Genomic DNA, 17,068 nt, shown 5'->3' on the forward strand with positions numbered 1-17,068 from the left:
TAAGTCAAAATAGATTTCGTTGTTGTTCTGTCCTGCAGGTGGCGCCGTGGTTATGAACCGATGCACCCTGTTCATTACTTAACTCCCTCTTAGGCAAGCGGGCGGAATCTAATGAATGAAAATGTTTATGGGAATCATGTTCAGTCATTTTTTCTCTATTACAATAATTATGTTGGGTTTATTGGGATTTATCCATTTAAACTGGACAACCAGAATGTAAATAAACAAACGTGCAATAATAATTTTTAAAAATCTTACAACAAAAATAAGGATTGTCGCGTGTCTGGATGAACAGATGGATGGAGAAGTGAACGAAAGTCCGCAGTCTTCAGATTTCTTTAGCCCACAAATACATGCACGTGAGCGGGAAACTCATCCCACGCGGCTCCAGGGAAACAGATAACGCGCGCGCGCACGTGAAACCCCAGCACGCGCCTTCCAGTTGCCGTAGACCGGAGGGAGCGCGCGCGCGCTCCTCCGGACGCGAGAGAACCCGGCCGCCGCCACCGAGCTGCTGCTGCCGCTGAAGGCAAGGAGGACAACATCATGAGCTCCAGAAAGGGTACATAAAAACAACAGTATTCCTCTTTGAAATGAAAGACCCCCTCTGCTAATTACGTTGGGGATTCTTAAACCCGCGTGTTAAAATTGGATGTTTGACCGTTTTTTGCTAAACGATGCTTTACCAGAGCAGCTACCTTATCGCCTTCCTTCTGTTCTCATCTGTTCCTTCGCCCTCCCCATTCTTGTCTTTGGATGTTTGCTCCCGATATGTTCTCCAGTGATGGCTATCCAGGCTCGGAAGAGGAGGCCGAAAGGAAAGAAAGATAAGACGGCTCATCACCGAAGGTAAGCAGGGGCGGCGGTCGGGACAGCTTTTAGTGCGTGTGCGTGCTTATGTTTTTGTGTGTCGGGCTACTGGTGATGCAGGCGTCCAAACGCCATACGACTGTTATTGTTGACTGTGTCGGATCCCGGGGAGCGGGCGGCATATGGCATGAAGGAGGCGTGCTGCTATGCTCCTGTTTAAGCACGCACACAAGCGTCCCCAAGCTTTCGTGTGCTGCCACGGGGTGTAGATTACTATTTCCGCGGCTCGCTTCTAGTAAATCGACTCGTTCAAGCTGCGAAGCGAGTCGGAAGTTGCTAATAGCAACGGCAGTGGCCCGAGTTTGTGGGTTGGTGCATTTCCTTCGTCGTGCTCGTGTTTACATTTATGTGCTATGTCAGTTGCATTATGTAATTGCACCAAAGGAGTTTAACATATCACCATACCGACTGTCGGTAATTCGGTTGATCCTTACGTGCGCCACGGAGGGGGTGGCACGACGTGACAGATGTGGAACATACGTGGGTGGGCTTCTGGTACTTCTGTTATGGCTTTGGGCAAGCTGCTTCTGATATGAAACTATATGAAGAGAATGGAGCGAAATCTGTCAGCGAATTCTGACAAAAGCATGAAACGTATCCGGTGTTTCAATAGTAGAATAGGCCACGTTGCAGCAGCACGATGCTGAGAGATGACTTCTTTCGCCTGGCTGGAGTGACAACGTCTTCATGGCAAGATACAATTGGACTGACGTCAATGGGCAACAATTAGGTGATTCCCAGGTTCTACCTAGCTCTGAGGAATTTGCTGGAATAATCGGTAGCTTTAGTGTCACCCTAATGCAAGGGTTCCCTGCTAGTTTGATACCCCAAAGCCTGCCACGAATAATGGTGTGACGCATGGAAATCTTATATGTATAAATTATTTTAAGCTGATGCTGGTGATTTAATGTTACAGGAAGATTAACAAGACTTGGCTACTTATTTGTCTTAAGATTCTCTTTTAAAATCCCTTTTCCAATGGTTTATCATTTTATTTTCTAGCTGAGCTCTTTGGACAGCTGGTGCGTCAGATCAGATGAGGTGCACCACTGTCAGTCAAGCAATTTTTCTGGTCGTCATAGTCAAAGTCAAATTTATGTCATGCTTTTTACAACATGCGTTGTCATAAAGAAGCTTTATAAATGTATGGGTCCAGATCCCTAATGAGCAAGCCAGTCATGACAGTGGCAAAGGAAAAATTCCAAGAGTGGAATTTAGGAAGAAACCTTGGGAGGACCAAAACCTGAGGGAACCACTCCTACTTGGGCAGGCCAGCTAATAAATGGTCCATGCTTTATTACATTATGTTTAGTCAGAGTAGCCACACTTGGACTCCCACTAGATGTGAGTCTCAGCTGCTCTGGTGAGTTTTGAGTGGGTATTCACTGGAGTAGATGGTGTCTTTATGATAAAACTCACTGACCAGATTCATTCCAGACTTCACACTGAATACATGATGATGTCTTTAGTGAATCAAAGGAAACCGGACAGGAAACTTTGAATCACCTAATATCACCTGTCAGTATATTATTATTTGTAATTATTGCTTCTATGTCTTTGTCTTATAACTGAACAAATGGTTCATCTCTTACTTATTATGTCACTTGAAGTGCAAGATTGATCATAACTTCTGTGTGGTCTTAGTTCTGGGGTCCCTTTTGAAAAATTAATCTGGTTTTAGAAACAACTGAAGCCCAGTTCTCCCCATGCTCACCTTGTTTCTTCTGGTGTGAAGAAAGCTCTTTAACCAATGGCATTTTCTATTATGCCTGTTATCTGAAGCAAGCACTGCAGTGCTGAAATAGACATTTCAGGGATTGGTCCACAAACAGAGAAACACATTCTGAGCAATAATGTAACCCATGAATGGCTACAGGAGCAAACAGATTTTAGAAGTCTTAGTGCACTGAGATTTAGAGATCTTGTATATGGCAAATTCAGAGATGTTGAAGGTAAGAAAGGCCTCTGAAACTTTCATCAGCTCCATTAAAAGTCCATTAAAAGCTCCATTATAAGCTGTATGTCTTAAGGTAAATTGTGATTCATGTATATCTTTGATTTCACAGGACCTGTCTTGTCTCTCGGAAGGTCTCTGACCCATGTTTGCTTAATGCAATCTGAAAACCACTTCCTCCACTCACTGCATGTGTGCTTTTGCTACTCATGGCCTTGTACTCTTGTTAAATGACATGAATTGGCCACTCCCTCCTTAACAACATGGTTCCTAAAAGCTTACAGCCACAACAACGCATGAAGAATAGAGAACCCTTTCAGTTGCTTCCAACATTGCAACACACAAGCACGCAAACACACACACACACACACACACACACACACACACACACACACACACAAGGTAGATGGCTGTAGAGGGTGTGGTGTGACTGGGGAGAGAGATTGAAACTGTAATTTTAAATGAGGGAGTGCCACAGGAACAGACTTATGTCTAAATACTAACAATTATACATTATGATGACCAAAAATCTTATTTTTACTTGGTTCTGCTTTGGTATGAATTCACACATATTTTTGCAGACCATTGGGTGACAGTGCTCAGCGAGTCTGACTCTTTAATCTGATTCGGATTGCGCACTATTAGGCTTGAATCTCCTAAGTTCGGCTTCGACTGCAATGACCATCTGTCAGTGTTGCTGTGATGCTGTCCTGTGTTCTTTACTTTTCACTTTTCTTTTGCGCTGTGTGTGTGCGGCCGTGCATGCTCATCCATGTAATCACAAACACACACAAAGTGTGATGAGATGGGAGCAAAGCTGCTGTCATTTCACTGATCTAATTGAGAAGCTTCTCTACTGGCCTGTGCTCTCTCCGCTGTACATGCTACTGACTAAGCCCTGGCTTGTGCTGTCAAACTGGGTGGCAGAAAGGTGGTTGGTTCACTGCAGGTCTATTTTTGTGCATGTGTGTGGCCCCCATATACATAGAGTGCAGTGTGATCCCCTGTGTAATATCAGTCAACTTGGCTGATAGGTGTACATCAAAGGGTAAACTGCATTGATTTTTTTTTTTTCGCTTACATTTCTCTAGCTGTGGAATAAAGACAGTGACACAGCACATGGGGAAAGAAAATTCATTTAACAGGACTAGCCAGAAATAAACACAGTGTACAGAGTAGGGCTGGGCGACATGGCCTAAAACCTTAGTTTAGAATGTAGCTCTAAGTTTGTGATGATATCAGGCCATGTTACGCTATAAGATGTTTTGAGAAAATTAGAATTGGAAGTACATATTAATTTACATTCTATGTATTTGATGTATCTTGCTTGATCTTTGTCACATGCTCTGTACCCCTCAACCTACAACCAAAAGAATGAACCTGACCAATGCAATCATAGAACCTAGGTCAGTGTGTTGCAGTGCAGCATGAATGGCAAGGTACAGAATTATATTAGATTCAGCAGTATATTCTTGACCATTTCAAAATGAGGAAAATTGTATTTTTCTTGTTTATACTTAGTACCAGATGGTTAGATTTTTGCTAAAGCTTTCAGAGATTAAAAATAAATATCTCTGTTCTTCAATAACAAGTCTGAAAACCTCACTTTGAAAATGTAAAAAGAGTTAAAATCACAAAAATGTAAAATAAATAAATAAATGTAAATAGTTAAGATAATTAAGATATCTTAAATATTCAGTAACAACTGTTTAACTAATTGAATAGATTAATGGCAATTCTGTAATATAAACATATTCCTCTTTATAAAATGCTTTTATAGTTGAGCATCGTACTGAAATGTATACTGTTGTTTGCTGAAATGGATAACAGTGTTCTGAAATGAATAACACTTCTGCCCAGCAATTGTTAAGGGCTGTGGACTGGCATGAAAGCTTGCATATTTCTTGTTTGATTGAAATAAGAAACAAAATTGATTTTCAGATTAACGCTGAGACTAAGGTAACTTCTTTGATCATCTTGCACAGATAAAATAAATGAATGGAGAAAATCTGCCAGTGCTTTATAACTTTACTAATCATGTATGAGCTTATATCGAGGAGGTGGAGGGAGTAGAAAGATGTATATAGTAGAGACAACAGCGAGAGCCGATAATGAGAAAGGTGGATACTTGAAAAGAAAGGGAGAAATCGTGAGAAGGAGGTTGTAGCAGCAAGCAGTGTCTCCATGCTACTCATACTCTTGCACACCATGCCAGTGAAAGTGATGCAGAGATCTTCCACTTGTCTCCTTCTTGATGTATGACTGCTTAGCGTTCTTTCATTGAAATTATTGCCTGTGTGTAACTGAAAACTGGTGGCCAGGTCTGCATGGATTTGCCACCCACTCGTTTAAGTCATTCTGCTAAGATTAGGCTGAACAGTTGGGTAATGCCAGTACCAGTCTTGGTGCCAAGAAGACAGCAGCAGACGGGACATCCACCATGTCTTTGTGTGTATTGCTCACAACTCTGATTCCTCTCCTTCAAGTGCTTCCCCTGCTGCTAATGAAACCCTGAAAACAGGCCCATCTCAAGTGTCTTATCTTCACCTTATTCAGATATCATTTATAGTAGCAGGAGCAGTTTGCTGTCCATGTAAAAAATAGTCTAATATTAGAGCAGCATCGCTGTGAGATTGTCTTAGCGAAATGCTTGGTCACCATGTGAGGCTGAGATGTGTCTGGTCTGTTGTATGTCTGTGCTTTAAGACATTGTTTACTTCAGTTTAGTGTTTCAGTTGAATTTATAAATATCTTTGATGCTCCTAGGATAAAACTTGCATAAATGTACTCAGATCTGTGATGTTACCATACCTTTACTTGGGCATTTTTAAGACAAGGTTTCCTTACATCATGAGGACACTTCCAATCTGAGCATATAACCATTGCAGATATGTGTTCATGTAATCTATGCAATGTTTAATTTGTATTATATGCTGTTGGGTTTTCTCAAAGTTTCTAAACAAAACAGGAACCACTCACATGAATGGTTTAGAGAAGTTTATTCTTAAGTTATAACCATTTGCTGAATGTGATGTGAAAACTCATGCAAACTCTCCTTCTGGAAAAAGTACACCAAACTTTAAAAATATTTTTGCATCAGACCAATTTGACTTAACTGTATTTTTTGCTGTTTATGCCCAGTGCTTGACCTGGTGTAGGATACTTTATCAGAACTATCTGTGAAGATCAAAACTAGTTCTTGGTTTAGTAAACTCAGGTGGCTTATTTTCCAATTCGTGGTTTGTGTATTTATTGTCAGGTGGTCCATATGAAGGAAGCATGTCAACTGAAGACTTCTTGAACTTAGAAGCAGCTTTATCAGACATATTTATAGTCAGTTGTGGATTGCTACCTTCTCAACAAGCCAAAAGAGATACTCCTATTCTCCTATCCTATACTTCTACCTGTACTTTATATTTGACTTGTATTACTTGTTCAACCTCCCCAGCAATTCAACAGAACATTGACAAAAAACAAAACAAAACAAACAAAAAACAGACAATTGCAAGTGAAAACTGGATACCCAAATATACAGCCTAAAAACCGGACTGTCCAGGTGAAAACCAGACAAGTAGCAACCCTAGATGTAGAATTTAAGTGTTGCATTAAATACAATGGACATAATTGGGACAGGACAAAAGGCTGCACTTTCAGAAATGGTGTCCAAAATACACGGACAGCACAGAGCAGTGAGGAACTGTCTGAAGACTTCACAGAGCAGTGAGGAACTGTCTGAAGACTTCACAGAGCAGTGAGGAACTGTCTGAAGACTTCACAGAGCAGTGAGGAACTGAGTGTAGACTTCACAGAGCAGTGAGGAACTGACTGAAGACTTCACAGAGCAGTGAGGAACTGTCTGAAGACTTCACAGAGCAGTGAGGAACTGACTGAAGACTTCACAGAGCAGTGAGGAACTGACTGAAGACTTCACAGAGCAGTGAGGAACTGACTGTAGACTTCACAGAGCAGTGAGGAACTGACTGTAGACTTCACAGAGCAGTGAGGAACTGACTGTAGACTTCACAGAGCAGTGAGGAACTGACTGTAGACTTCACAGAGCAGTGAGGAACTGACTGTAGACTTCACAGAGCAGTGAGGAACTGACTGAAGACTTCACAGAGCAGTGAGGAACTGACTGTAGACTTCACAGAGCAGTGAGGAACTGACTGTAGACTTCACAGAGCAGTGAGGAACTGACTGAAGACTTCACAGAGCAGTGAGGAACTGGCTGTAGACTTCACTGAGCAGTGAGGAACTGGCTGTAGACTTCACTGAGCAGTGAGGAACTGGCTGTAGACATCACAGGGCAGTCACGAACTGACTGAATACTTCACAGGGCAGTCACGAACTGACTGAAGACTTCACAGAGCAGTGGGGAACTGTCTGTAGATATCAGTGCAGTGAGGAAATGTCTAGACATCACAGGGCTGACTTCAGTTAAGCTTTAGTTTCAGTTAAGACTTCAGTTAAGCTTAAGTAGTGAGCTTCAGCTGAAACATGGCACTGGGCTCATTTATTAAACTTTATTCAACACTAATTTCTATGAGGCAAAGCCTTGGAATCTCTACATGACCTCTTCTATGTAATTATGGAGCCAGTTCCTTTTGTTGTCATTTTAAATGGTATAAGTTACCACGACAACGCTTACCTATAAGATCAAGCCTTAAACTGTACTTAACATTTTTGCCAGTGATGAATGTACAGCTACACAAGTGTTGTTTGTACTCAGACAAGTCTAAACTTACTGTCTACAAGGCTACGTAAAGAACTTGAAAAAATGTTACGACTAAATCCAAACCATAATTCAGAATGCACCACAACTAGTGAATACTGTGCCTTGCAGTCCTCTGATTTTAAAAGCTTGACCTGGGAAATGGCTGTCTTTATTCATGACCATCAACTGCATTTCAGGAGTCAGTTGAGTGACTTTTATCATCTACAGGTTGACAAAAGACTTTTCAAGTCGTTTTTCTGCAGGGTCATACTGTATGAATAACATTTTACGTAGTGCATTGCTTCTCTCTTTTGCATTAATATTTTTGGCCTTTTACATGTGCATGTTTAAAATGATATAATATTGTACTGCACATTCAAATATTGCAACAAGCTACACTAGAAAACCATACTCTACTTCTTCATCAGAAGGGAACGCTTTTGTAGGACCTGTATGCCAACAGTTATCATATTGTTATCAGTTATCTTTGCCTCATCTGTTAAAAGCTCAGCATGTTAATGATACATGTTTCGTATTGACCCTCAGTCAATGTTCCACTTCATGTTCCACTTGCTGTATATTCCATGTCTATATTAACTTGTACTATGTGCACTTGATGTATATCATTTTATTTGTAATGCTGCACAACGTATATAGCTGCTTATCTCAGAGTATTCATTTTATATATAATACATATCACATTACTATATAGAATAAATAAAAATATTACTCCTATTTTACACTATGATGTGATAATCCTTAGGTACTTAGATATCTATACTTGCACATTCAGTATATCCTATTTGATCTTGAACTAGCATAGCCAAACCAAAACTGTTTTGCATCCTTGAATCCTGCTCCTGTGCAGACTTTTCACAAGATTTTCAGTGGAATCACTGGGTTCATTTCATTAGTTTATTATATGAAGAGAAGGAACTTTCAAATGAGCTTGTCTGGACAATATCCTTTACATTCTAGTTTAGAAATCATTGAAACAGTTAAACCAAATCATCTTTATAAGTGAATGGGTCAATAAAGATACCTTCTCAAACCCACAAGAAGAATACACTGAGTGTATAATTTTTTTGCTTACTGCTGCCACCTGTTGGAGAGTGATCTTTTGTCTGAAATAGAAAGACGAGGACGCGATTTCTTTCCTCTCTCCCTAGCCATCTTTTTCTCTCTCTCCTTCCCTATCCTCAGTTGATTGTCTGTGTTATAGGGATTTGAGATATTTGGAGCTGATACTGGGCAGTGGTAGGTGGGTGGTTAAGGTACATGACTTACAATTGGAATGTTGCTGGTTCAAGCCCCACCACTGCCAAGTTGCCACTGTTGGGCTCCTGAGAAAGACCCTTAACCCTCTATGACTCAGTCATAATTGTAAGTTGCTTTGGATAAAAGTGTCCGCTAAATGCCATAAACGTTACCAGAGGGTGGTGTGTTTCCATCTTTTAGAGAGAACAGACTGTGTGTGCTTCAGATAGCAATGTGACCACAGCTCTGCTGGAATGTGTAGAACAGTAATGGTGCAGTTTTTCCTGTGCATTTCTCATGCTGAATGAAAGTCTAGCACTGAAGAGGAATCAGAACTATTGACATGGAAATGGACACATGCTCACAGCAAGGCAGTGAAGTAGACATCCCTAGCACATCACTAACAACTGTTGTTAAGAGAAAAGCTTGTACTGCCAAAATGACTCCAATTATTTTGGGCTAATTTGAGTTGTTTGGTGTTCAGTTCTCATAGATTTGAGATACTATTTTGCATACATAACAATATTAAGAATAAATATTTAATCTTTAGGCATAATAATATAGTAGCTCTTTCAGGGACTGAGTGGCTGTAGTAAACTTCAAATCCATCCATCATTGCCAATTGGTGCTTAGTTTATAACACAGAATAAACTAAGCACAATGACCGTGTTTCAAAAATTACTGAGGTCATGATCGCCTTACCTCACTCCCCGCCAAAAAGTAAACTTTTAGCAAATAGTGTGTGGACCAAGATTTTATTATGAAAGGAAAATGGCTTCAAAGGTAGTAAGCCAACCAGTTTAGCTGTTTTTCCATCCCTTCTTTGGACCTGCCTTTTGTGTTCTAGCTCACTTGTCTGACTTGTTCTTTTCGTCTTTTTACTTAAGCAAACACACAATCAGCTAAAACTGAATTTCCCTCATTTTAATGAAATTAAGAAATTCATTTTTAAATAATATGTAAATATTGTTAAAGTTTCAGAACACACCATTCACCCCCCATATATGGAATCTTAGCTGCAAAAAAAAGAGCCCATTTTGAAATTTTTTATGCCATAAGAACACTCATTTATGCAACTCCATCCATATAGCCTACAGCAGTTTGCCCCACCCTCTTACATTTCAGATCTCTGGCGTGTTTCAGCTCTGATATGCTTTTTGAATTGAGGCACAATACAGGGCAGCTAATCAGAACAGAGCTTATCAGAGATTTATCTTATATCCATTTTAAAGGTGAAGTAACTGAAATGGCTGGTTTAATTCAAAAGGACAACATGGGGCTATGTATGTGACAAATAAACCAAACTTGAACTTGAGGTTGCGAAATGACCATGTAAAAAGGAAAAATGCCTGTTTTTGGACTCTAAAGCCACACAAACATAAGATCATCAAGGGAAAATATAAAATAAAAGAAAAATGTAGGATGTGACCCCTTTAAACCACCTGAGGTCTCAGCCTCAGGATGGCTATTGTTAGGATTTTATTGACAATACTACTCTTAACAGTAATTCGTATCAATTCAGTAATGTATCTGCACCATTTTTCATTGTTTTGCAAGAAAGAAAACAGAATTCATTAAGAACATAATGTTGATTTATGTTTGAAAACAAAACAATGATAGAGAAGGTAGTGTAGAGTTTTATCAACACCAACATCATGAGTTTGATTATCAGAGACCACACCTACTTTCTAGCTGATAAATATGTAAGTGGCCATCACACACTGTAGCCAAGGGGTACCCAAGTCCAGTTCTGTAGTCTACTGCCCTGCAGAGTTTAGTTCAAACACTAATGTGGCAGCCTGGTGGCTAGGACTTTGGGCTACATGGTTGTGGGTTTGAGTCGTGGTTCTGACCCTGTTGGGCCCTTGAACAAGGCCCTTAACCCTCTTGTCTCCAGGGGCAATGTTAATGGCTGACCCTGTGCACTGATCCAGGCTTGCAAAGAACCACTTGGTATAGCAAACTAGCTATGCAATGAGGAATGTTTTATTTTACTTTACACACGTGTATATGTATATATGAACAAAGCGGCAGTCCATCTGTAGTTCCATCTGTAGTTTGAAAACTGCCTTAAAAATATTTTCGGGCTAATATTACCTTAATGTTCTTGAACTAACCAGAGATGTTCACAAGTCACATTGAACAACTCCAAGTCAAGTCTCGAGTCTCCGGGGTGCAAGTCTGTGTCAAACCTTGAGTCTCTAGGGTTCAAGTCTGATTCTCAAAACCTAATATTAAATTTACACTGGTCTGCAAACTAACAGCTAATGAGAAAATGGCAATAGGGCAATGGAGCATATAGCTACAAAAGCCAGGGCTTAAAATAATATGGAGCTTACTAGATAAAATATTTATTGGCTATCTAGCTAAATGTCTATAATGCAACTACAGGCTAGACACCTAGCTGGCTAGCATGCTTGCTATTCTTGCCAACCTTCTGGTGTGTTTTCAGATGTCTTTATAAAATTCATCATCATTTTGCCAGTGTCGTTTATTTTGATGTGACATGTAGAACTTTGACTGTCCTTCTGACTGAGATTTTGTACATTGAGGTGATGATTGATTTAAAGGCTGGTTGTGTACCCTTGCTGAATTGAACATCAGCGACAGAGCTGAAAGATGAAAAAATGAAAAGATTACTGAGCATAACCATCTTGGAACATCCATTAGATTCTTGTTTTTTCCCACCGCTTAAATTTCACAAGTCTTATGTCACGGTGGAGTCACGAGTCTTTCGAAACACATCAGAAGTGCGACTCAAGTTGGAGCCGCTGATTTAAGTTGCCATCTCTTGGACTAACATTACACTAACGTTCTCTGATTTATGTTATACTAAGGTTCTCACACTAATGTTAAAATAATATTTTCACATTAATGTTAAAAACATTTAAACACCAATGTTATAATAACATTTTTGGACTAAAGTTACACTAATATTTATGCACTAATGTTACTTTAATGTTCTTGGACTAATGTTAAAATAATGTTTTCACACTTACATTAAAATAATGTTCATGAACATAAATGTCAGTTTGTTGTTGTCTACCATGTGAGACAGATTGTTTTCTCTTGAAGCCCAGCATCTCTCGCTCTCCTATATATATATATATATATATATATATATATATATATATATATATAAAAAATAAAAATATTATAATGAAAAATTTCAGGTCAGTAACTGCAGTGTACTGTAGTAAGAGATATTCAAAATTTTCGAGAGGTACTTAAGGTTTTCAGAGTAACAGGATGTTTCGGACAGAGGTTTCCCCATATTCAAGTCCAGAATTTGGACTTGCTGACAGGTGCAGAGATTTAGCATGCTAGATAGTTTTCAGGACTAAGCGAGCGATCCTTGCCTTTGAACAATTCACATGTAGCAATCGAGCTGATTTTCGTGTGCTGACCAAATGCCAATTTGGCTATGACCTAGGGTTTTACTAGGTGACCTCCAAAATCTGTCAGTGAGCAGAAAATCCTCACAAACTCAGCATAACATTCTCACAAAATGGAGTAGTTATTGTTGAGGTGTTATTTAGCTGTTGAGGGTGATTTTTGTGGGTAGTTCTGGTTTAGCAGTTGTGGTAGTTGTGGTATTTAGCTGGGATAGATGTTATGGGTAATTTAGCTTATGGGGTGGTTATGGATGAGGGGCTGTGGGGTAGCTGAGGTTAAAAGGTCATTTAGCTGTTTGGGGTAGTTGTAGTGGAGGGGTATTTTGCTTTATGTCATATTGACAAAGCAGCTAAAAATGAATAAAATGCTGTTTCACTGTTTTAATGTTAATAACCTGATGAGTACTGTTAAATTATGTTGAACGCTGTTTAAATGTAAAATGTAATCCTGAAATACTGTTGAAATCTTGAAATTTTCATGGTCCAGTTTTGTCACAGAACCAGCAAATTCATCACAAATGTAGTTTTCACACAGGAATAGTATGCTTGTGCTTTTGCAACAGATAGGACTTACAGATTTTGCACGACGGCCTGTAAAAGTGGATTTTTTCCCTAAAGTAGACCAGTCTCAAAGGACACACGCATGGGCTGTCTCCTCTTTCTCATTCCCTCAACAAGAACTACATGGTCAGATAAACAACCTCTCTGCCTAAACTACCCCACATCCACTTACCCCCTCAGCCCAATACTCTTCAACACCTACCACCTTTATCCACAACTACCCCGGAAGCTAAATATCTCCTCAGTGTCAACTACCACACAGGAAATTACCACTCAACCTAAATTACCCCCAGAGCCAAATAGCCCTCAGCCCCAACACCTAATAACCATTTCGGCTCTAAGAATGTCACAGCCAATTGCCCCTTAACACAAATTAAACCCCACAGCCAAGTTGCCCTCAACAGCTACCCCCACAACTAAGTAATCTTTCAACCGCAACCACCCAAAAAGCTAAATAACCCTCAGCCTCAACTAATGAGTCACATTTAGTTCAATAATATTTAAATATTCTTAAAGTTGAAGAGAGACCACCTTCTCAATAAGCTTTCCTAAAAATGGCATATTAGAGTTCAGTCTGTAATTATTGAAGTTAGTGAGGTTAGTTAATTTATTCTTCTTTAGAAGAGGCCTTATAACTGTTGTTTTGAGACTCTGGGTAGATTCCTTGTTTAAGTGACTGATTAACAACGCTAACAATGTCCTTTGACAGTGCACTGAAAGCTTATTTGTTTAAAAATTCTGCTGGTATGTTGTCTAGAGGACAGCTAGTAGTGTTTAATAATGAGATCACTTTTGTAAGTATTTCAAGGTCAATTTCTAAGAATTAGTAGGTCACTGGGGGGCTGCTGACCTCAGAGAATTCAACAAAATATCAAATAATTCAGCAAAATAATCACACTTGTCACTAGACAGTTCTAATGAGATATGAGCTGAGTGGTTAATCAGCTTGTCAACTATAGTAAAAAGGAATTTAGGATTATTTTGATGGATATTAGTCAGGCTTGAAAATTAGCTTACCCTCACACTGCTTCTGTGCAAGTTGAGTTCATCTTGAATACATTTTAAGATTTTCCAAAGTTGACAGTGAGTGTAGTCTGTGTCCACTTTGGTAGCGCTTTCCTGCAGTCTCTCTCCGGCCGGCCATCCAGCGTGAGGGACCCACCCGTTCTTTCATGTCCCAGTCAGCAGCATATTAGCGTTTCACACCTGTTTCTTGTTTTCCCTGTCACTATTTAAGCCCACAGCTTCCTAACATCAGTTCTAAAATAAGTCTAAACTATTTATATTTCTTGCCGCTGCCTTGCATCTTGGTCATTTGTATTCATGAAAGTCATGGAAAACAAGGACTCTTTTTTTGATTCATCATCGCCTCTCGCACCTTCCGTTCCACCAATGTCACAATGAGGCTGAATTTTTCCATGGAGTTTTAGAAATATTACGCCTCTGGTTGTTACCAGGCTGTCTACCAGGTTGTCAGTAGTTATGGCCTTAATGGAAGTTAGTGAGCTAAAAAGGTTAGAAAAATGTCTCAACCGATCCATCTGTAAAGCAGCACTTTAACAGTTTTCTTAGTAGTTTTAAAACTGATGAGCACAGAGAACATAAAGGAAAATACAGTAACTGTCCAAGAATCCTGCATCATGTATGTTTGAGATCTTGGTCTCTACCTTAAAGGATATAAGTAAGTATACAGTATGGCCATGTTTATGTGTAGGACAGATTATATGTTGTGTGAGGTCAAATATATTAACAGCACGGTGAAATCACAAGCAGTAGGATTTGCGGGCTTGCCAAGATGGATATTAAAGTCAAAGTCAGTCATTATTTTTGTTAACAGATTGCCAAGTTCATCATGGACACCTGGGGGAGGTCTAGTTGGGTGATATAGGACAGTCATTAGAAATGACTGTTGGCCCCTAAGCTTTTTAGCAAGCTATTCAAAAGTGCTGTATTCCCCGAAACATTGTGAAGACATATTTTACTGTGAAAATACAAGCTACTCCTCCAGCATTTATTAGCCCTTGGAACACTCAGAAAACAGTAATGAAGTGGGGATCGATGTATTTATTTATTTATTTATTTTATCTTTCGGTAATGTTATTGTCATTGCTGAGCCAGGATTCAGTCAAAGATGATGTCCAACTGATAGTCTATTTGCTCTGTTGTGAAGGCTTTGTTGGCTAACAATCTAACATTAAGAACTGCAGCATTTAACACATCAGTTAAGTGTAATACCTCAGTTTGTTTGTTCAGCTTTAGTATAATTACATTAGATCTAACAGGATCATGATTAGTGCTCCTGTTGCTCTGACAACCATGCCACAGTCTACTGCATAGTACCGGAATAGTAGACTGTGTCATCGGTCTTCTTGCTCCTTAGGGGGTAGTGTAACGCAGTTTCCTGGGCTTCCTGGTCTGTTGTTAACGCTGATCCATGGTGTGTGACTGTTGATGGATATGTTCGAGTGTAGCAACCAAGATACAAGGGGATTGGGGGATTGGAGTGTACCCCATCCAGTTTAAAAAGGTCACCATGCTCCCAAAAGATGTTAAAATTGTCTATGAAATTCACTTTGCGGTGAGCAAAGGCGGAGGAGAGCCAGCTGTTTACAGACAAAGTCACAGACAGCTGCACAGGTGGAGCAGAGAGTTTTATGGAGTCTGTTTCTCAGGTCCCTAATGATGGAGTTCCTGATCAGCAGAGCTGATAAGCAGGTTCTGGTAAAGCCATTGTATTTTCTTGATGCTGGCGATTGTTCTTAAGTGATTGCCAATGATTTCAGGTGATGCTGGTGTGAGACATTGCTAAACGATTTCCTAAGTGGCTAGCATAGTGTGGGTTCTTTGTCTTGGGTGCCACGTACTGGTATGCAGTTGTCAGTTTTGCTGCTCACCATTTCTACCGGCTGAAATGGACTGTGCCCAGGGGTTTGAGAGCACTGTAGAACACTCAGTTTTCTTAAGCACCACATACCCATTAAAGGAGTTAACACCTTGCAAAGAGGGTTTTCCTCATTCTGATCAGTGATCCTTGTTTCCTTTATTCTTCTTGCCCACTGTGGGGGTAGTTGTTGTTGTTGAGGGGCATTTAGCTGTGGAGGGTAATTTTTATTGAGGGGTAATTGGCTATGGTGTAGGTGATGGGGAACATGTTGTGGAGGAGCTGTGAGGGGTAATTTGGGTTGAGGGCTCTGTGGTACTTGAGGCTGAGGATTTGTTCAGCTATGGGGGTAGTTGCGATTGAGGGATTATTTAGCTCAGGAGGTAGTTACTGCGTGCAGTTTGGCTGATCAGAGGTAGTTGTTGAGGGGAATTTGAATTCACACTGAAACTGACCACAGAAAACTCTCATATGATTTTCGCTGCACTTTGGGGCTGCGTGTCTAATTTCCATACAGATATACTCCAATCGTGAGTATATTTGGTGAAATGCGTATGCGTGAATGGTGTAATATCTTGCTAGTAAGTAGCTTTAAATAACTTGGCTGTCTTAACGAAGTGGTTAGCAGTAAAGACAGGAATAAACACCTTGTTATCCATGAATAGTGATAGATAGTTCTGCTCTTAATAATGTAAGTAAATATGTAGTTACATGAGTGAATTACATCCGAGAATGAATGTTTTCACTAATGTTTGCTAATAGTGTTGGAGATAATTTAGTTTAGTTAATGTTCGAACTAACAGATAACAGCTTGTAAAGTGGAATGTATATGATGAGGATAATATTACAGAGAATTAGGCTACTGCAGTTATTATTCTAGTGTGTTTTGGTTGGGGGACTTTTTTTTTTTTTAATAAATATCAGGGTCTTTCTAAGTGACTAATTCTCCATATCTGAACTGCACATTAACAAGAGATCCAAGGATTTCATTTTCAACATTTATTGTTAGATGTGTCTGAAACTAAACTGCAAAGATGCCTACAAAGTGAACTAATATTTTGGCACTCCATGAAGCAGACAGTTTGCAAGATAACTTGAATAATTTTTTTCCATGAGTAAGACGCAAAAGACCACTCACATTTTGTGCTTCCTTTTGAGATTTCCAAGTTTCAGACATTTCACTAAACAGTTGCATCATTTGCTGTGGAAATTCTCCATTTGTTTTTGGAGTTTTCAGATGTTCTTTCAGAGGGGCGAGTTTTAAAAGGCTGGTCTTAATCAGTCTTAACGTCTGTTGGTCCTCTGAAATTTAAATGTGTTTTGTTTTATGTTAGCATGTAACCATGTGCATTGTGTTTTCACTTCATCTTCCTCATGTTGTCACACCTCCTCATCACTACGTGTGTAAATTTTCTCCTTTATGCTCTCCTACCTGT

General features: G+C 39.7%; 1 protein-coding gene across 4 annotated transcripts in view; it reads left to right on the forward strand.

The window, feature by feature from the left end:
* The first annotated feature begins 192 nt into the window (after positions 1–192).
* Positions 193–17,068, forward strand: part of srpk2 (SRSF protein kinase 2) — a 45,897-nt gene continuing 29,021 nt past the window's right edge. For 2 of the 4 annotated variants that reach the window (XM_035523708.1, XM_035523709.1), the window contains exons 1-2: positions 193–562; positions 783–849. In XM_035523708.1, coding sequence (XP_035379601.1) covers positions 547–562; positions 783–849 — 83 coding nt within the window. In that variant the 5' untranslated portion in view covers positions 193–546. Of the gene's footprint in view, positions 563–782; positions 850–17,068 lie in introns of those variants that run through there. The other 2 variants (XM_027000995.2, XM_035523710.1) reach the window with 2 other exon arrangements.

The sequence above is a fragment of the Electrophorus electricus genome, chromosome 2, assembly GCF_013358815.1.
Source record: "Electrophorus electricus isolate fEleEle1 chromosome 2, fEleEle1.pri, whole genome shotgun sequence".
Classification (NCBI taxonomy): domain Eukaryota; kingdom Metazoa; phylum Chordata; class Actinopteri; order Gymnotiformes; family Gymnotidae; genus Electrophorus; species Electrophorus electricus.